The 22,849-nt window shown below is 43.6% G+C and overlaps 1 protein-coding gene across 1 annotated transcript in view; it reads right to left on the bottom strand.

Moving 5' to 3' along the window:
- The window catches only part of SLC25A40 (solute carrier family 25 member 40), a 419,344-nt gene that overhangs the window by 165,237 nt on the left and 231,258 nt on the right, over window positions 1–22,849 (bottom strand). The window contains exon 7 of the mRNA XM_086941797.1: window positions 3,067–3,240. Within this exon, the coding sequence (XP_086797923.1) occupies window positions 3,067–3,240 (174 nt within the window). The remainder of the gene's footprint in view (window positions 1–3,066; window positions 3,241–22,849) is intronic.

The raw sequence follows: 22,849 nt of genomic DNA, 5'->3' as shown, positions 1-22,849 counted from the left end.
GCCCAACAGACAGACAGACTCCGTTGCCAGACCACAATGTCCAACTGGATGTAGGAAACAAACTCTTGGCAAAGGGGTGGGGGGGATGAATCAGAATTCACCTTACTGGTGGAGGCTTGTATAACAAGGCACTCTGTAGCAGAGTGCATGTTGGAAAAATTAGGGTCAACAGGCACCAGTCTAAGGTGACTGGCCACATCCATGTTCACAGGTGGGCAAAGAACATGTTTTTGACCGAGTACCCATCAGAGTATCTGTGAGGCATCATTAAACAGAAGAAAGGATTCCAAAGTCACTAGTACAGGCACTAAGATTTCTGTTAAAACAATTGTTTCAGTCTCAACTAAGGGCAGGTGTAATGCTAACACTGTGGCTGTCTTCCAAACCATAGTTGAGAATGAGACACTTCTCTCTATTGGTGGCCCATGTGGCAGGTCAATCTCTGCCGCCAGAGAGGTATCAAGCCCACTGGAATTTAGCAAATCAAGGTATAAGGTATCATCGGTGTAATAGGAAGAAGGGACAAGGCATTTCCCTGACCATTGCACCCAGTTCAGGCACAAGGTCAGAGACAGAACCAAAAAGATAATGGAGCCTCTGCGGACAACTGTAGCATGGTAGAGGCACCAGGTTAGAGTCAAGCTGCATGTCAATCAGTTGCGCTATGTTAGCTAGTTCAGCTATGTAGCACTCCAAGCTAGACCTGAAAGTTAAAATAAAAACTGAACTAATTTTCACAATTAGACTGCTACATTTAACACTGTGCAAGTTAGATATTACTATGTCTTGTCAAAGTCAGACCCAATTGCATAGTACCTGTGCCTGTCACTGTCATTCAACAGCTACATGGCAAAGAGAAACCATGAATTGTGGCTTCTTTGATGGGAAGAGGTATCACAGGGAGACAAAAGTGCCTGGAAGGGATTGGATTCTATTTTTATCTTAGAGGAGCTGGACGAGGTAAGCCTTAGTATGAATTTACAAGTGAGAGAGAGTGAACTGGTGGCCATGCTCAGTTCTGTCATTTTGTAAAACTGAAGTCTTGCGTGCTAATATTGCCAAACTATTCTGTTTTAAATACATTATATAGTGGACATTGGTGAACAGGGATTTGTTTCAGTGCCAGTAAGATATGTCCAACTAATACTTATGGGCATTGTTAGGTCTCTCCTGAGACAGTGCATCCGCTGTTGCCTGCGAGACAGTTTGTTTACTTACTGGGGCTAAGAGCCCGCCCATTGTTTACTATTACTTGGCTCTGCACTCTCATTTGTTTGTTGCTTTTTGGTCAGCACATGCCAACTTGACGTCCTCTTCTTATGTTTGGCCCTTCTCTGAAGTAAGATCCAAGGAACTGCTTCCTTGCTCAGTGTCCTACCACTGCTCGCGCTTTGGAAGCTTCTTTTTATTTCTTGTGGAAACTCCATAAGAGTGCATGTGTTTGCTCTGTCAGTCGTCTTCCTCATCCTAGTCTGCTATTCTCTTGATGAAATTGGTTATGCTTGCCACCTTCCTTTTGCTGACCATTGTGTTACTTGTCCCCCCCCTCCTACAGTGCAACAACGTATTGATAGCTCGCTCTCTGACTCTTTCTGCTGTTCGTTGTGATGCCTGTCTCCTCCCACTGTCCCTGTGTTGGTTGCACTATCACGCTCTCCACCCGCTGTACATGTTGGCCCCGTTCACTCGCATGTTGTGTTGCTTGCTGCATCCACCGTACGACCCTCATGCATATTGTTGCATGCCTCATCCTCCTGTCCACACCCACGTTGTGTTGCTTGCCCTATTCCCTTCCGGGGTTGTGTTGACTGCCTATTCCCTCATGGCCCCCTCCCATCCTGTGTTGCTTGCCCTGTCCCTTCCACCAGTGCTGGCTGCGTCATAGCGTTTTTCCCCCTCACTTTCAGCCGTACTGCCGTACAATATGGAGAAAGATATAAGGAAAGATCAGATGTCAAGTTTTACGAGTGTCTCAAGATAGTTTTGAAGAGGGGATAAAGAAGAAGTACTCTGTTTTGTTGGGTTCGGTTTCAAAGACACCATCTAATGTAAGAGTTTTTCCATGCAGATGTAAGGATATGTGTTTAGCATTTGAGGTATGACGATAGAAATGTTTATTGTCTGCTTATTGATGCATGACTATCTCTTTATCCTGAAGCATTGAGACTAATGGTTCCACATGAGGTTTAAGTGGGAAGGGGCGAGGAATGGCACATGTGGTGTGCCACAATTAATTACTAAGACGGAAGATCTGAGAGTGTCCATTTAAACAAACTGGAATCTAGGTTAGATCAGGGTTAGGCTTTGTGGTGTTCATTGTATTTTGAATCTCTCAGCTTTCTTGCCATATCTGTAAGAGTAATACTCATGTATTGGTGTAAATGCCTGGTGATACCGGTCATGTTTATCAGGATCTGCAAATTAACACCCACAACTCACTTTCTTGTGCATCAAAATTGAAAAGCATTTGCAATTGAGCCGCTGAGAGTTTACTCACATTTCTGTTACATTCACTGTAATACAACTTGCAAGCCATTAAATAGGTCTTTTGTGATTTGATGGCTTTTCACCGTTAGCCTTTCTTCTTCATACTTTTCAGTCCTGAAACCCTAAGAGTACCATGCGACATACTATCCTTCTAAGAAGGTACGTGAACACAAAAAACACATGCTTACAAGACAAAACCACATGTTCCTCCCTACAATCTTTGCTGCATTCAAAAATAAACATTGGACAGAAGAAGGAGCAAAAACCAAAAACAATGCTTAAGTTGAAACAGTTAGACTAAGACAACCAAGTAATAATTAATGGAGCAATCGGAGACAGAAATCACTAATAGTCGAAATGCATAGAATAGACTATGTAATGTTTCAAGGGTTGCAGACACATTCCTGTGCTTGTCCTAATGGCTATTTCATAGAAAAACAATTATAATTTATAGCAACGGGGCATGTTCCAAATACAAAAAAACTTAAGAAATATGTCAGCATCAGCTATGTTTAACCTTATACTAAATGTAAAAACAATAGGCAACATGAGACATTCTCTACTCTTCATTTTGATTACCTGAGAAGGGCACATCTCGCAGAACAGTTGCTCCCCATCCCTTCCACAGAGAACGCCACCCATTCCTAGCCACGTCACCATGGATGCCATGTAGCAAAGTCTTGTACGGCTGTGGCTGGAACTGCTGCTTGGTTCGAATGAGCTCCAAAGGACTGATTACAGTCACCGCACCAACTGAAAAACAAACAAGGAATGACCACCCTGTAGGTGAATATAAAAATGGAAACATTTGACGACGAAATATCATTTCAAGCGCATTTATTTTCACAGAGTGGCGGAACTGGTTCAATATAGAGCAGCAAAGCAATTTGCAACGAGGATAGACAATACGCTGGAAACCAATCAATCAAAGCTTTATGACAGTTAAGTCTTAAAGCACATACATATAATAACTCAAAAAGATACATATACGTTAAAAAGCCTTAGATTTACAAAACAATAAAATATACAATGTGTATATACAAAGTAGAAAAAAGACATAAAAGCCATTTAATTGAAAAAGATATTAAAAAAGATCTAATCAAAGTACAGAGCAATTAATTGGGGCTGTTTATTGTGGGCAAAAGGATTTAGGTATTGCTCAACTTAAAATCAGCCAATGTGGCGCATACGTGTACTCCATAGCCAACTAAGAAATGTGGCCATTGCTATAGCAATAGATGGTGTGGAATCAGAGCAGAGTACTCTCATTGCCAGGGCACACATTCTATGGCCCAGTGATTTACATATCGGTCTTAGCCATGCACGCCGAGGGATAATGTATGTGGGGCAAGCTAAAAGGACATGTGCTACTGTTTCAGTTTGCCCTGGACAGAAGGGGCATTTATCTCATTCAACTTTGCCCCACTTTGCAGTGAAAGATCTAATTGGCAAAGTGCCTGCCCTTAACTGGAAATATAATTTCCGGTCAAAGGGTTTTGTGATAATGTCCCAATATTGCTCAAAACAGGGGGATGATTTAAATTCCATAAATGTACCCATTAATGATGAGGAGGATTGGCTGCGATATGTGTTACAGAACACCATTTCCTAGTATTTTGCCTTTAGTACTTCTTTGGAGGGAAAGGAGGCATTAGCAGGATCTGTCTATAGGACACTCATGCCCATCATTTGAAGGAGGGACTTCATTTCCCGAAACCATTTAATTGTATGTTGGCTATCTGTCAAAATTACGTCCATAATGCCTGACGCATAGTGTTTTAGTTCCTTTGTAGTTCATAGCCTCGCCAATATAAGATTGGGTGAAGTCTAGTCAGGTCCACTATGGATTTCCTTGCAAGGTCATACAGTAAGGGGCCCAAAGGGGTACTTTGTGGGACGCCTATAATTTTCCTTAAGAACTTTGTTTCTAGGACAGAGATCGACCTAAGATTTTCAAAGGCCCACAACTCTACCCCATACAATGTAGAACACAACATTTTTGATTCATAAATTTGTATGACCGGGCTTATGGGTTTAGTATACGACAGCCTATGCTGGGTGTTAACAGCCCCCGCGTTTTGGCGTAATTTTAGAGCAGATATGTCCAATTGGCCCTTCCATCCCATATCTTTTTGTAAGGTGATACCCAAATATACAAAAGACTTAACCTGTTCCAGGGGACGTTATTCATTGTAATACCACCTCTAAATGATCTGTGCTGATTAAAAGACATACATTTTGTTTTGTTGTTGTTGACTTCAAGGCCCTGCGATGTGCAGAAATCGTTAAAGCACCTCAGGGCACGTTGAAGACCACTAGGTGTTTTGGATACAATAAGTGTGTTGTCAGCAAATAATAAGATGGGTGTGCGGATACCGGCCACCACTGGGGCATCTGTAGCTACATGCAAAAAGGAGTCCACTATACCATAGATGTAAAGGGAAAATAGTGCTGGCGCTAATACGCATCCTTGGCGGACTCCTCTGCCCACGGCAAATGAATCTGTGACACTGCACTGATCACCCTATCTTATGTGAGCAAAATTATCTTCGTGTAAACGTATAATTAGTGTTAATAGATCTGCTGCCATCCCCAGCTCAGATAGCACATACCAGAGTTCACTACGAGGAACTAAATCAAAAGCTGACCTAAGGTCAACAAAAGCAACGTAGAGTGATCCTTTCCCCAGGACCACAGTACGCCAATATAACTTTATAAAATGAATAATCTGGTCCACTGTGCTTGTTTTTGCCCGAAAGCCTGCCTGAAAGGGTGACAAAATTGCATGGTCGTCTATCCACACCTGGACAATATGCAAAACCATGCAGACCACAACTTTTTGTAAACAATCTATCAAGCTTATCAGCCTGTAATTTTCTGGTCTCGACTTATCCCCTTTTTTAACCGCATCGCTGCCAGAGATAGTTTCCCCCTGTGCTGGGCCCCTATGAAAATGGGTGTGGTCGTGACGGAATCATTCCGTCATCAGCACAGCCCAACCGTGACTGATGACGGAATGGTTCCGTCACCAGCATCGAAGGGGCTAAAGATGGGTACAATTTCGGCCCCTTTCCATGAAATTGGGACTTGTGCACCTTGAGCAATGGCATTAGCCAGAATAGTAATATACATGACCCAATTAGATTTGTTATTTAGAAAAAGATCCGCGGGAATTCCATCAATGCCTGGAGCTCTACCCTCAGTTACAGCCCCCAGCGCTCTCTCTGCATCTACCGGTAAAAAGGGAGCATCTTTAAAAAATATAAACTCACATTCCTCGAATGCCCTCGCACTATCTTCCTTACTGGCATACTGAGGTTTAAAAAAGTCCACCCACTGGTGTTTATCAACATGGTTCTGTGGGCGTTCCGGATGGCCCCCATTGCCCCATTTAACAAGTTTGCAGAACTGTTTAGTGTCTCTATTTGTACACGCCACTTTTAAGTCCTGATACCTGTTCTCATCAAATTCTTTTTTAGCTAAAGCCTGGGCCCTTCTATAGTTATTATGTGCCTCTCGGACTCTCTCAGGGTTCCTTAGTTCCAGCTCAAGCCCTAATCTATCCCGTGCCACTCTACAAGGCTCATTGAACCAAGAGATCTGAGTCTGTGCAGTAGTTTTTACACTTGAGGTTCGTCTGACAAAGTGGGTGCGTAGCCTTGAGAAAAAAGTATTATGGATTCCAGTAATTTCACCCAGAAAGTCTACGTTTGTTTGCCTTCCAGCCTCAAAGCTGGCTAGGGTGTCAATCAAATCTTCGTTAATGGCTGTCAATGTTTCTGGGCTCTCAAAAAGTGTTGCCCATTTCAAATGACAAGCAGAACAAATCAAGTTCAAAGGTAGAGCATAGAGGGTTGTGATCACTTTCCATGCGCTCCTCTACAAACATATCCTTTAAGAAGTGCCAACATTTAAGATTCACAAACAGTCTATTCTGCTGTTAAAACAGCCATTATTAAAGGTATGAGCTCCATGTGAGTCCGAGGGTGTACGCCCATTTGCTGCCCTTAACCCTTTCTCTAAGCAAAACCCCTTTAGCTGGATGGCTGCATCCGTCCGTTTGCGCACCGGGGGTAGGTTCAATCTAGGGATGCCCCACCTTTCGTCCTCATCACCTACAAGATCAGATTCTCCAGGGCCCAGTGGTTCGAAGGTTGTGTTAAAATCTCCAGCGACCACGACCACTGTGTCCTGGGTATATCCATCAAGTAGTTCTCCAAAGTCAGTAGAACATTTGAGCTTTTTCCCCCAACCATACCCCAGGCATATACATTATAAATATCTATATTGATTGTAGGACTCACAATGAGACGTAGCGCAAGAATATCATTACTCTGGGTAACCAAGGGATGCATTTTAAAGCCAAGATCTTGCCGTACCCAGATAGTGAGTCCTCCTGCCGGGCGACCCTTACTTCCCTTTGTGGCCACTATATGAAAGTTAAGGTAGCCTTGGTAATACATTGGGGTGAGTAGCCACATCTCCTGGAAGAGACATATGTCGTATAGTTCTATAAATTGTTGCCAATCGGGGGAGCTCACCCTACCACTCAGACCAGCAATGTTCCATGATAGTAATGAAAGTTTTCTTCGGTTATGAGTATTTTTGACACTCCCTAGTGGATCAATCACTAGAGAGGATGCAGATGTGGATATGGCCATAGGGGTGCCTTGTTGGATACTTAATTTGGCTTCAGATAAAGTTCTATTGGGAGTGCTTGACGGACAAGTTGGCTGCAATTTAAGCACCTGCTCATAGACCGCCACTCGAGATTTTAGTTCTGTGCTTGGCTCAAAACGAGCGCCGGTCTCAGTGTTACTTAGGCGTGGTAATTTATGGGTACTTTGTTTTATTGGGGGTCAGACCAAATGGGCATTAAATAAGGGTCTACAACTACTAACCACTGGTAGTCAATCACATTCCTCAAGAAATGATAGGGGCTCAAATCAGTTACCCAAAGGAATGCCCAATGGTATCACAGGGGTTACACGCCCCCTCCCTCCTTGCCAAAACTGTGGGATAATGTCCCTATTCACTCTAGGACTTTGGTGGATGGGATTATCATAGAAAAACTTCAGTGTTAGGGAGATTATCTTCGAATTCCTATTCTGGGGGGAATAAAGATTGGGCAACAATCGCGCAATACATCAAAATGAGCAAAATTTATAATAATACAATCTCAATTTCTTTTGATTTCAAACCCAGTTTACTCTCCTTGCCATAATTATTTCATTGGCCAACATACATGTCCCCTTTTCAGTGATGTTCATATTGTTTGAGAACCAATGGAGACATTTATTCATTAGGTTTGTAGTAGTCTCAGTCTGCTCTCTTCGGAGCGGGGGTACGTTTGCCAAAACAAGGGCCAGTGGAGCAGCTGCTGGAGGGGGATTGAGAGTCACAGAAGACTGTTGCTCGGGTTGGTTTTGAAAAGTATTCGATTTTACTGGGCTACGCCCTTTGCGGCTGGAGTTATCAACAACTGTGGGTAAATAGGCGTTGGGATCAATGGTGGGTAAGTTAGTACTTGGAACCGTAGAAATATTAGATTGATCTTGACCCGGCTGAATGGCTAGGGGCACATGGCTAGTGGGAGCTTCCCCAGCAGCTCCCGGCATATCTGTAGTCTGGGGACACGTTTGGGGATTGCGAACCTGTGGCCTAGAAGGTGCAGCCGTAGGTGTATTGGCCTTGGGATTGCGTCGACTCGTGTCCAGGTCCGCTTTCCGCTTTTCAATAAGAGTACGATTTCCAATAGAGGTGCCATGATAGAATCAATTTTTAATACAATGTCCGCCCATTCGGATGACAAATTCTGAGGCGAGAGAGCTGAAGGTTTTGCAGAGATGGAATTGCTGAGAACTACTGGTAATTTTTTTGTTTGGGTCTTGGGCCTAACAACATGTGGTTTCTGGGGCTTTGCTTTCCCAAGCTCAGATGGGCCTCCAACTCTGATGTGTTTCCGAGTCCGAGGTGGTGATAGTGGTTCCTCTGATTCGTCTTGCGAAATTGCCACTATGCTTCCATCTGGTGCAGCACTAGTTTCCATACTGGATTCCAAGGAAGCATTAGTGGGTTGGATCAAGTCGCGAGGGATGCCAGGTGATAATGATTTGCAAAGCAGGGACGGGGAGATAATGGAGCCAGATGATAGTCTTGGGGGCACTGGTAATTCCCCCGATCCCAGCGATAAGCGCCTTTCAGTCATTTCAATTTCATGGGATATCACACATGTTGCTCTGGTAAGGTAGGAATCCAAAGTTGTAACAACCCCCGTGGCCTTATCTTTAAGGCCCCTTCTCCTTGCCATCGTTCTTAACAGTCAAAGAGATAAATAAAAACAGATACCTTATGTTATGGTAGAGGAAAGAGTTGTGACCTAGCCCGGCCTATTCTGGTCGATGACGGGCAGAAGATGGGTGCAAGACGGGCCCGCCCTTGGCCCGGGCTTTGCAGGAGCCCTTTTGAAGCGCCTCCTGGCGCAGAGAAGTGACGCGGCGAGTGTGCACCTCTCAGGGACTTCGGGAAGTTGAGTCCCGGGCGCGTGGGTCACCGTAGCAGTCCTCCGTGGGCTGTTCAACTACAGGGCAGCAAGTAGCGTGGAGGCAAAGGTAGGTTTCTGGGTCCCGTGCTGCGGGAGCCCTGCAGGAAATTTGAAGCGCCTCCTGGCTCAGAGAAGTGACGCAGCGAGTGTGCGCCTCCAGGGACTCTGGGAAGTTGAGTCTCGGGTGCGTGGGTCACCGTAGCAGCCCTCCGTGGGCTGTTCAACTACAGGGCAGCAAGTAGCGTGGAGGCAAAGGTAGGTTTCTGTGTCCCAATAAAACAATAAAAGGAGAACAAGGAAGAAGGAAATCGTAGAGAAATACTGTGAAAACCAACATAGGTGCTGATTGGCGAGAAAGAACCATATGATCAACTGTGTACTTGTTTCTTATTTATTATTTTTTGTACCTATGGAGAGAAATAGTTTATGGCAACACAAAAGTTTCAAAAGTATAATTGGTTCCAGTGGGAGGGAGTGCACAAGTCATGTTCGCGCTCTGTCCAACACACTTAGGGCCCGATTCACAAAGGGCTTCACACTCGTGGCGGGGGTCCCGCACTTGTGGCCGGACATCCGCATGCCAGTTTCTCACTGCGGAGTTCCTGCCACGAAACCTTTGTGAATCGAGCACTTATTGTGGTCCTGCGCTTACCAAGGACCAGAAATATCTCTTCCAGCCTTGTATCCTAGTCCAGTACATATGTAAGCAGCGCTAGTAGCCCAGCAAACTCAAGATTCCAGCCACAATAGAAGGTAGTGGTGGGGGGAGGGGGGAAGAGGGGAGGAAAAAAGAGAGAGAGAGACAGAGAGAGCATAAATATATATACAACGATAGCACCCTTTTGAAATATTATGCCATAGATAATGTAGGCCCACTGAAAAGAGGAGGAGACAGGGAGGGTGCTTTGAGGAGGTTGGAGACGAGATATATATTGGAAATGGATAGCAGAGCCCCGGGAGGGCTTAATTCCACTGAAGACTTTTACACCTGTCTTTGAGACATTTTTACCTTTCTCGGTCTCCTATCAATCCACATGGTTACTAGTGGCATTTCCATAGGATTCACCATTCAGGCCTGGTCCATGTACTTAGCATGTGTGTCCTGTTAATTATTCGGGCTGGATAAGACTGTGCTTTTAAAATATTCCAGGTCCCGTATATGTCTAGTGCTGTAATTGACCAAGTTGTGCAACGTAGCTTAGGCTTAGGCTATGGGATTGTGCAATATACAGGAATGTTGAATTTCATTTTTTTTTTGGAATAGTACTAAAAATGAGAGTAATGGTAAAAAGAAAAGAAAAAAACAATTTGATTCGTACATCACTGTTCACTATCACTTAATGCTATCTCAAAATCTAATGGTAAATGCATATCCTACTATAAGTATAAATGAGGCGAGGCTGCGATATTGTGTTGTATTTTAGATAACATTATCTCCTCTCCTCATTTCACTTTATGACACAGACAGACTAATGGCGTGTGCAATATATTTAATTATTCAAGGATGCTGCGATTTCAGGGGCTGGAAAAGGCATTTATGCAGTCATGTGTTAAAATCACCCGAAATCTCATCCTATGTATATAGTGTGATTCTAGGTCATTGTAAATATATTAACTATCAATATATATATTTTACACTGTGATTTTAACATCGTGCTTTATATGAAATAAATATTGTTATTTATTTGAACACTTTAATTGTTTGGATGACATTATTTGCACTTAGTACTATGTATTTTGCACATTGCTCTTTGCACATTACTTTAGAACTCCATAGGGGATTATCCCAGGATGTGAGTTTCTAACTTCCAAATCTGTTGTCTATGTCTAATGTTGATTGCGTTCTACATCTGACCACATTCAACCAATGACGTTGTATTCTGAATGGCACTATCACTTTAAATTTTGCCTCTTTCCCTGCATGCGTCATGTGACCAAGGCCTCTGTGAAGGCCGAAACGTTATGCTGAGGTGCGCCTTTTTCACGATTGAATAAACCACTGCTCACCTGCACTTTGGGTCTCCTCTCTTCTTCTGCGCCGTCGGTATCCAGGATTGGGCTCCAGGCGAGAGAAAGCTGAGATTGATATAGATATATAGATATAGATATATAGATATATATATATATATATATATATATATTACATACTGGCGTGTCGCCAGTAGGTATATATAGTTAGGATTATTTGTCTATGGAACTTTTGAAAATTCTATGTCTAATAACTTTGGCGTTTGTGGACGGAATCGGCTGAAATTTTCAGGAAAATTGCACATTTTGTTTCTGAGCAGTCCCCAAAAATTTGGGGGGGTTTCGTCAAGGGGGGGCCGAGAAAAAAGGGGTGTCCCAAAACGCGTTTTTCCCATGTTAATTTCCATAGGGCCTTTGGCCTCACTTTTAGCTCGAACGGCTGAATGGATTTGCACGAAACTTGGCAAAATTGTAGGGACTGTTAGCCCGATGTGCCTTTGCTAGGTCTCAATATATGTGCTCCAGTGGATTTTGAGAAATTAACGTTGAAAACAAGATATATATCTGTAACAGCGCTCCAGGCTGCGCTCCGGTCCGCTTACTTTTCGCGAAACGGAACTTTGCGATGCGAAGCTGATTGGCTCCCCGGTGTCTGTCAACATTCTAAACAGTCCGGAGCGGCCGCCATCTTATCTCTCGGTAGGATCGAGAGAGAAGAAGAGGTGGAAAACGAAGGGGGAATTTAATGAAAGGGGGCAAGGTATACCCCTCTTGACCCCCTAGGAATCTTGTTGGGGTTATTAAAGGGTCCCGTGGGGAAAATAAAAAAAAAATATATTTTTCACGGTAGAAGAGCTTCCCGGGCCGCGAACTGGGCCGCAAACTGGTAGCGAAACGGGAATTCGCCATTTTGTGCTTCGTTTTAATTAAATTACTAGGTATAAGGGGATGCGGGAGACCATTTTGTGCTTCGTTTTAATTAAATTACTAGGTATAAGGGGCTGCGGGAGACGTATCCTAATCCCTTATGTTTTCTGAGGGTGGCTGAGGAGGCTCATATATGTTGATACATGTCTTCCAGCGGCTGTGCGTGAGCTTTTTTTTTTTTTTGCTGCGTGACGTCTGTTAACGTTCGATTCGATGGAAATCAGGAAGTTTTGACCACCAATTTGTCAGTGCGATAAAATATTTTGTTATAAATGAATCCTTATTGTTAAACATTGTCTGCGCCATCTTGCCTTTTTTCCAATGCCACAATTTTGTCGTGCACGGCAGCCATTTTAGATGCCAGGCCGGTCCCAGGCTATCACCTAGCCCTGCGGATGTAGTTTATGGCCCCAGCTGTAGAGAATCCAGACATGCCAACCCTTCCGATTCAGGCGTGAGACTACTGATTTCAGTGCTAGTCTCCCGCCTCCCGATTCCTGCAAGCAAAAACCCGGGGGCATATTACCAACAACTAGCGATAATCTTTGTCTCTAACTTGTTTAGAGACAAAAATTATCGCCGCACATCGGCGATTTTTATCGCAGATAAACCTTGCTATTAGCAAGGTTTATCGCAAATGCGATAAAAAACGGCCGCAATGCATGAATATCGCTGAAAAGTCAGCGATATTCATGCATTATCCAGCAAATGCTCTTAGCCATGTTATCCACCTCCCATTGGATAACATGGCTAAAAACTGCTCAGGGCAGGTGTTAGCTTTTGGAGATATTCGCGCTTAGCGCGAATATCTCCAAAATTTGGTAATAGGAGATAGCGATGTTATGGACTGTTTCCAGTCGCTAACATCTTGGCACGCCCACTTTGCATGTCATTAGTGATAGATATCACTGACATGCAAAGCGGGGCCCAAGATGGTCGCTATCTCCTTTTAGCTGTCACTAACTGGAGTTAGCGACAGCTTGGTAATAGGGAGATCATTTTATCTCCGCTTTCTTGGCTTTTAAAGCCAAAAAAGCGGAAATAAACCCCCTTGATAATATGCTCCACGATTCCTCGGGGGTTTCAGCTGACAGGGCTTGGTATTGTGTTACGTGCTAATTCTTCCTGGAAACGTCAGAGGGTCGATGCAGGGGTTCTAGAAGGGGTGATAAACCATTTAAGCCTCATGAACAAGCGCATGGTTAAAGATCTGTGAAGTACTCGGGGCGGCGGTGTGTGTGTGCCCTCTTTCAGGAGCGGGCGGGGGGGGAGGGGGGGGGGGCACTGCCAGCAACTTGCCAGGCCAGGCAGTGTTCAACACTTGCATCACCCTTTCTCTGCCTGCTATTGCGCTCCATGCTTCGGAAAGGTAAGAAAAAGAACGTGCATTTGAGTTTGAAATGTCCGATCCTGTAGCAGTACACTTGCAAAGCACACACATGACAATAACCCGATTCAAGGCCCCATTCACCCGATTTTTTAATAATATATAGTACTCCAAAAAAGTAGGATTATAAAACTTTATTAACTTTTAAATATAACGAACGCAACAAAAACTGTAAATATATTTAAACATTTTTTGACCAAAAAAAACAACAATGGTCCGAAGCTGTCTTTTGTGCGAATAGTCCCAAGGCAGCACAACGTGCTGAGTTGTGGACGGCACCCAGGTGAAGAACCATCCCTTTTTTAAACCCCATGGTGACCAACTAAGTGCAGGTTTTACATAAAGTAGTGTTTACCTAGAGTGGTGCTGTGTAGGACAGTCTGAATGGAAATTAACCAGAACTATAACGATAACAACAACAACAATAATATAACTTTTATGCCCAAATTACGCAAACATTTAGCTAATCTGCTAAAGGGGGGAGTCGCCATTTCTTTTGATAATTTATTCACCCATCCGTAGCCTCTCTATTCTCCATTACAATGTGTTTCTTGCTGAAATTAACCAGAACTATAACCATAACAACAACAACAACAATAATATAACTTTAATGTCCAAATTACGCAAAGATTTAGCTAATCTGCTAAAGGGGGGAGTCGCTATTTCTTTTGATAATTTAGTTATCCATCCGTAGCCTCTCTAATCTCCATTACAATGTGTTTTTTGCTGTCGCTAGCTGATGAAAAAACTAAAGTGATAACTTCCTCATCCTTATTTTGTCTTTCTTCGTTCCTTAAGATGTTATCTGTGTCAACCTTTTCCGAGAATGCTGATGCGTTAGGGATTTCCTTGTGTTTCTTAATAGCATTGGTGTCTGCACACTTCTTTGTCAATTCTGTGAACATGAAAACTGCTTCATAAACAGACGATATCTTTGTTTAGTCATTAGTGTTAAGTGTGTCTGAAACTACAGTGCCCTTCTGTTTTTCTTTCTTCAGGCTCTACAGAGTTTTGTGTGTTGTTCTTTTGAGCGACAATTATTCCAGAGGTTTCAGGTTCACTTGTTTTGTCCTGCAGTGAGTTAACAGCTTTAGAGACTGTGATATTTAGCACTGCAGCTTTAATAGAATCCCAAGGACATCACTAGCCATGTCAATGCATATGTCATAGAATTGTTCTATTTGTGTCAGTTGATGTCTGCTGGCATTGTATGTGGATGGGATCTTTTATTCCTGGATTAAACTTCATTTTATGAACCATATTCTCTCCTGGAATTATTGAGAATACTTCAGAGACTTCATGTTTATTTGCTATGTCCTGCTGTGCGTCAACTGCTTCAGAGACGTCAGCCTCATTTGTTATGTTTCAGTAGATCTTGGACCTGCCCGGCCTCGCCCAAAATGGCGCCGGTATAAATGGGACTCGTAACTCCTTGTTGTGTACTGGTTGCCCAACCTTGATATCACGAGATACGTATGCAGTTTTGAAGCACATGGCGGAGGCTCGTCTGCTGTAGTGGGGCACCCCTTTATCGTTTCAGTTGCCATTCCGCCCGCTTTTGCTACACTGTGCCTTTTCCGCCATTCAGCTGTTTACCGCCCGCTCTTACGGCTACAGCGTCTCGCTCACCATGTAGTTGAGTTGCTCCCACTCTTGCGGTGCAGCGATAGGCGGCTGCCACAGGACTCTTAAAATGGCGGCCGGCTCTTCGGATTTGGGCCTGGTCCAGTAAAATGGCCCTGGGACACCTTGGAACTCGGACGCTTGTCTGCCAGGGCTTGGGTCCTATTCTCCAAAGCGTCCCCTCAGCCTTGAAGATTCTACAAAAGTCTTGGGGATCTCGACTCCCGCAGGCTTCCGGTGGGGAGCGGCTGCCATGATTGCTTGCGGAATGGCCATGACGGAGCTACGAGATGGTGGTGCTCTCATGGTGACGCCAGCTTCAGCATGAAACATCCAGAAACAAGGTGGGGCTTTCATCGTTTGGGGAAAAAAAATGTTTTAATCCAATGAAAAGTGTTATTTTTAGGTCACATGACCTAGTCTTACATCATTAGGAAAACAAAAGTAAAATGAACCAATGAAAAGTTTTATTAACAAGTCACATGACCTGTTATGCTTACGTTACGCGCTGCGCGGCGCGCTCTGGATCGTTTCCGGGAAGCTGCGCCTTGCGCACCGGAGCACTTCCGGGTGCGCTAACGCGGCGCGTCATATGACACATTACGCGACAACGCAGGTCCAGAATATAGTCAAAATATCTCCACCAACCAGCGGTCGGAGTACAACCGTTTTCAGCAGTCCAAAAAGTTCTGTTAAATCGCAAGAGCGGGAGCAACTCAACTACATGGTGAGCGAGACGCTGTAGTCGCAAGAGCGGGCGGTAAACAGCTGAATGGCGGAAGAGGCACAGAGTAGCAAAAGCGGGAGAAATGGCAACTAAAACGGTAAAGGGGCGCCCCACTACAGCGTGTCTTCAGGTTAAACGGATTGTGGGACAAGGTCCAGAATGGAAGAGTCATCAAAAGGCAAAAAAATCCGCCGGACCCCGGGAGCCGGCCGCCTATGTCGGGGGCGATCTCAGGCCACACCAGGGCAACACGACTTGGGGAGGGGGCAGGAGCCAAGCGCCCCCTCCCAGTCCGCGCCATTTCACCGCCCCTCGGGGGCCTCCGTGAAGCGGTTTAGGGAGGCACCGTATCACATTGTTTTTTAATGCAGTCAGGTCCACAAACGGACCCCACTTACTTTGAATAGTGAAGCTGCAGCAGGTGCAAATAAGGTTTAGACAGTGTTACAAGCGCTGCTTAGAACTCTGAAGTATGGCACTCAACATCCAGGACTTATGCCATTTATATAAGGCAGTGACATCGAAGCAACTCAGGGACCAAAAGCATGAACGAACACTCACGTATGAAAATCTTACTTGGGGAGGGGGCAGGAGCGAAGCGCCCCCTCCCAGTCCGCGCCACCACACCGTATGTAGAAAATCTGAAGCCATCGTTCTACAAACTCTCAACCAGCCTTGGATGGAAAAATCTTAAAGAATGTACAAACTGAAAACAGTTTTTGTCTGCATAGCATCAGCAGCAACGCTTGCTATCAGTGCATGAGTTTCATGCTCGATCGATTGAGCTAGCCGGATCGGGCAACAAAAAGTATAAAATAGTTATGTAAATAGTTATTTAATAAAATGTTTTACCCTTTTACTTTGCTGGTGTGTTGTATCTATTTATAATATTTGCATAGGGTTTGTTGTTATTTTGGGCGGGGTGGGTGGCGGAGTCGATCTGTCTTGCAGCCATCATGGTGTGGAGCTTAGTTCATCTCACTATTTTCGTATTTCTCATGAAGGGTTGTTCCTAATGTTTGTATTTTAGCGAGGTCAAAAAGAGATCCAATTAGTGGTCTACTGATTTTGCTCGATTACTTTTATTTTTTTACACGATTTTTCACTATCTGCAAAGACTAAACAGAGTATTGCGACTTTGTGCTTGTTTGTAAATAGAGAATGATCCAAAGAGAACCAATTCTAAAACAGTAAATGCTTGGATAACAATCAATGAAATGGAGAGACAAGCAGGTACGACGGATTACAACGGGGGTAAAGGTCTGCGTTAACTACCCTTCACTATCTGCAAAGAGAGAGTACTACTAAGAGAAAAGAGGGGGGGGGCAGCGTTCAAAGCACATCAGCGTGCATAAACACGAAAACGTTTTTACCTATCACGTACTTGACATTTGACAGCTTTTGATATTTGCTATTAAAAAACCATTGAAATTCACAGAAAAAACCATAGGTTATAGTCCATATATAGTTAGGAATTTGCATTTACAAAACCTTGAAAATTCACTGAAAAAACCATAGGTTATAGACCATATATAGTTAGGAATTTGCATTTACAAAACCTTATTTTACTCGCATAAAACCATTGAAATTCCATATATAGTTAGATGCGCTAACTATATATCGCGCACCCGCAATCCACTGCTGATGATGTCACATATTACATCATTCATGACATGGTTAGTGACATCACTGATGACATCACTGATGACATCTCAAATGACATCACTGATAAAATCACTGATAACATCTCATTTGACATTACTGATCACATCACTGATGATATCATTCATGTGATAATACCATGAACCTCTTCAGACTCTAATATAACCTTAGATACAATCAGTGTAAACAGACAGTCACAGACTGTCACTCATCCATGGAGTTACTCACACACCTAGTCAGTCATGCAAACAATCAATCAGACTTCCATTTCCTCAACTATACAGTTATACACACCTTATTTATTCGAACATATACTAACACATATTTACTCTGTTATACAATCCCTGATACAAGTTCACAATGATCCATACAGACACTCACACATTCACTGGCTCTTATGCACACTTATTTATATATGTCAACTCTCACATGTACTGTGTTTTACATATGTACTTACTTTGACATGTAGCACTGAGATATTCATTCACTCACTAATACACTAATGCACACAGTCATCCGCCCATACAGCTGATTCCACATGCAGTTTTGAACCCATACATATAGTGAATCAACTACTCACACATCTATGTACAGAGTCACACACCTCCCAGCTACCCATACACACTCACTCAGTGTCCCATACAAATACTTGGACAACCAATCAATAACCCATACAGTTATTCATATAGCTACTGATTAACACATGCAGCAGTTTGTAGAACAACAGATATAATGATGCACAAATTAAGATAGTTTAGTCACTAACCCATGCACTCATTAAGACACATTTAATCATTCTCTCATACAGTCAGTTATGCACCTACTAAATCCTTTTTCCAGACAGTTATACATCCACTCATTCTTCAATATGTAAGTCACATTTTAACTTTACAGAAACATACAGTCACTGGATGTTGTCATCAGTGATGTCATTTGAGATGTCATCAGTGATGTCATCAGTGATGTCACTAACCATGTCATGAATGATGTAATATGTGACATCATCAGCAGTGGATTGCGGGTGCGCGATATATAGTTAGCGCATCTAACTATATATGGAATTTCAATGGTTTTATGCGAGTAAAATAAGGTTTTGTAAATGCAAATTCCTAACTATATATGGTCTATAACCTATGGTTTTTTCAGTGATATATATATATATATATATATATATATATATATATATATATATATATATATATATATATATATATATATATATATATATATATACACACACAACCACAAGTAGGAGGAGGAAAAATGTGTCCTTTTCCTTGATTGGCTAAGTAACATATTTTGATGTACGGATGGTAGGTTGCAGACACTATCTTGAAGGGGTTCTATGTAATTCACTTTATAATACTTTCTTCTTTGAAGTAGCATGCACATTTATAGGTAAAATAGTGATATTTTATTGTACAGTAGTAAAAGAGAATGCAAAGAAAACAATGTTTGCAATGTAGGACAGTGCTTCACAAACTGGGGGTTGCGACAAACTGGTGGGTCCTGAGCAGATTTTTGGGTGGATAGCAAAAGTTATGGTCTATATGTAGATAATATTCAAAATAATGAGCCCTGTTTGTGCACCACTGCAAAGGTGCTAAACATTGTCCCTAAATCCAGTTTTGAAACAAATCCTGGCAAATATTTTCAAGCACAACTCTAGATAAATAGTACAGCATGTGTTGGTGCTGTTTTTAACCTCACAAAAACCATTTCACTATACGTGATTATACACATCCATATCACTTGTTTAAGACCTTCACACGTACATTTAGAAACATGAATATGGCCTAATGGTCAGAGCTGCCATTTAATCCTAGGAACCAGATTAGAGTCCTGGTGCTGGCCCCACATCTTTGATACTGGAAATACTATAATCGCCCGTGCTGAAAATACAATGAATGTGACCATGTGTAATGTTATCTGGTGCTCATGTAGAGTGCTCCAATGCCCTTGGCCTGAGTTTGCAGTATATTAAGAGATATATATTACCTATTGGCGGTTGCCAGTAGGTAGTTATAGTTAGGACCTATTATCCATAGTAAAATCGGAACATTCTTTTCCCAATAACTTTGGCGCCGGTTGACGAATCTTCGCGAAATTTTCAAAACTTATAGCGCGCTTTGATCTGCTCCTATGTTGAAAATTTCGGGGTGATTCGGCAAGGGGGGGCCGAGAAAAAAGGTGGGGTCCCAAAACGTGTTTTCCCCATGTTAATTCCCATAGGAAACTTTAGACACGGCTACAGCCCGAACTGCTGAACGGAATTACACCATATTTTGCAAAAAGGTAGCCCTTGTTTCAGAAAGAACTCTTTACGTTAAATGGTGTAAATCCGTTCAGTAGTTCCTTGCAAAAAGATCACACGGCTGGATGATCCTAAACACGTATTCCACACAGGCACCACAGAGCTACCTTGATTTGGGTTACTCAAAAATTGTTTAAATTACATTTTTAAAGTACAGGCTGGGTCTGCTACCCTGTATTTGGCACCTTCCGCACTGGCTAAAGGATAAGACCGGCTCCCTCTGTTGCTTATGTGGTACGGTGCCTGATGACATGCCGCATTTGCTGTGTTCCTGTGACCAATTGCTGAAAGAACGAAAGAATCAGCAAAAATACCATTTTAGCCGACGTGGAATTCGCACACGAAGACAGGCAGTTCTTGCCTGCTTTGCACCAACCGGATCCTCAGCTGAATTGTAGTCTTGTGAGGTTCATGAAGGCAGTGGTAAAGAAAATGCCAAGACTTGACTCTTAACTGTCATTAAGATATTCTTCGCAGCCCACGACTCTCAGTTGAACTGTAGTTTTGAGAAGTTCTTGATGGTAGTGGAAAAGAAAAATGTTAAAGACTGGTTTCGTAATTGTCTTTTGGATAATTCTCATACTCCACGATCCTCAGTTTAACTGTAGTCTTGTGAAGTTCATGAAGGTAGAGGAAAAGAAACTGGCAAGACTTGATTCATAATTGTCCTTTAAATAATTTTATGATCGCACTTATACCTATTCTCTGTCGTTTAAAAACTGGGGTCTTGTGATTTAATTGGAAAGGAAAAATTATGTGTGGTGATAAATTGCCTGAGGAGGGGGGCCACGAGGCCCCAGTCCCCGTCAAAATTGTTTTAAAAAACGGCAGGCTCCGGGGGATTCGGTCCCTGGGGCCAATAGAGGCCTTAGAAGTGGGGGGGCCATGCAGCCTCCCTTCCTATTAAAAAAAAATGTTTGGCCATGCCCCGGGGGATGGGGTCCCAGGGGCGGAATTGGCCATGGGAGGGGTCCCACGCGGCCCCCTTAATTTTGTTATTATTTTTTTAAAGGATCAGGCCCTGGGGGATGGGGTCCGCAGGGCCCAAAAAAGTGGACAGAAGGGAGGGGGGGGGCACACAGGCCCCCTTCTAACAAAAAAAATGAAAAAAAAGACTGATTGTGCCAGAGGCCTCGCCTCTTCCCAGAAACACACAAACGCGCCCTGTGGCGTGTTTTCAATTGGGGAATTAATTTCCCTTCTATACTGGGGGTCCCTGGGGGCCAACTAGCTCACCAGGTACCATCAGTAAGTGCCAAAGGGCTGCGTTGCAGAAAGGTAGTGGTCCAGGCCACGCCCCTCTTTACACCTATCTGCAATGCAGCTCTGTGGCGCTTACTGGAGGTACCTGGTGGGCTAGTTGGAACCCAGGGACCCTCAGGATTCAAGGGGACTTAATCCCCCAACTTAAAGCATGCCACGGGCGCTTTTGCACAGTGGTGAAGGTAGGGGGCGGGGCCTGAGGTGACATGTGTGCAAACACGCACTCTGTCGGGTTTTAAGTTGGGGAATTAATTCCTCTTCTATCCTTAGGGTCCCTGGGGGCCAACTAGCCCACCAGGCCCCTCCAGTAAGCGCCACAGAGCTGTGTTGCAGAGAGGTGTAGAAAGGTGCGTGGCCTCTGAACACCTCTCTGTAACGCAGCTCCCTGGCGTATACTGGAGGTACCTGGTGGGCTAGTTGGCCCCAAGGGACCCTCAGGATTGAAGAGGAATTAATTCTCCAACTTGAAATGCGACACAGGGCGTGTTTGCACACAGGTCACCTCAGGCCTGCCCCTTTGCTTCACCACTGTGCAAACACGCCCCCTGGTGAGTTGTAAGTTGGGAAATTAATTCCCCTTGAATACTGAGGGTCCCTGGGGACAACTAGCCCACCAGGTACCTCCAGTTTGCGCGAGGGAGCTGCGTTGCAGAGAGGTGTTCAGAGGCCACGCCCCTTTTTACACCTCTCTGCAACGCAGCTCTGTGGCGCTTACTGGAGGTACCTGGTGGGCTAGTTGGCCCCCAGGGACATCAGTATTCAAGGGGGATTAATCCCCCAACTTACAACGTGCCATGGGGTGTGTTTACACAGTGGTGAAGGGAGGGGGCAGGGCCTGAGGTGACATGTGTAAACACACCCTGGGGCGCGTTTTAAGTTGGGGAATTAATTCCTCTTCAATCCTGAGGGTCCCTGGGGCCCAATTAGCCCACTATTTACCTCCAGTAAGCGCCACTGCGCTGCATTGCAGAATGGTGGCCCAGGCCATGCTCTGTGGCGCTTATGGAAATAAGTGGTGGGCTAGTTGGCCCCCAGGGACCCTCAGGACTCAAGGGTATTTAATACCCCAATTTACAACGCACGAGGGGTGTGTTTGCCCAGTGGTGCAGAGAGGGGGCGCGGCCTGATGTCACACTGTGGAAACACGCCCTGTGGCACGTTTTAAGTTGGGGAATTAAGTTACTCATAAAGACACTATTGAGACAGTCATTCATTCACTCACTAACACACCCATACACACACTCATCCACCCATACAGTCCTCCACACATGCTGTCTTCAACACATACAAACAGTGAGTCACTCATTCATGCATCTATGCACTAAGTAATAGCCTCCACCGAACCATGCAGACACTCCTACTGATACTCAAAAAACCAACTAATAACCCATATAGACACTCAAGTAGCTACTCACCAACCCATGCAGCCACTTATACACAAAGTGAGAGACTGATGCAGATATTTACATATTTAAACATTACTCACTAACCCATGTATTCACTAAGATACACTTAATCACTCAGTTACACAATTTTACAAACAAAATCAACAATTTAGACACTTATATACCCATTTATTCTCCCATCGACCTTGAGATATACATATATAAAACATATTTAATTTTCAAAAAAACACACATTCACTGGATGATGTCATGAGTGATGTCACCGACGATGTCATGAGTGATGTAATATGTGACGTCATCAGTAGTGCATTGCGGGCGCGTGAGTTATAGTTAGCTGAACTAACTATAACAGGGGAATTTCTATGGTTTTGTAACAGTGAAATGTCCAACTAAATATAATGCCCCTGAAACCTATGGTTTTTACAGTGAATTTCCAAGGTTTTTTAAATGCTAATTTCGAACTATAACGTTCCTGAAACCTATGTTTTTTTCAGTGAATATATATATATATATACAATTGATTTAAAGCGTAATACATTGC

This window comes from Lissotriton vulgaris, chromosome 10 (assembly GCF_964263255.1).
Source record: "Lissotriton vulgaris chromosome 10, aLisVul1.2, whole genome shotgun sequence".
NCBI lineage: Eukaryota > Metazoa > Chordata > Amphibia > Caudata > Salamandridae > Lissotriton > Lissotriton vulgaris.
This window is presented reverse-complemented; position numbering and strand designations above follow the sequence as displayed.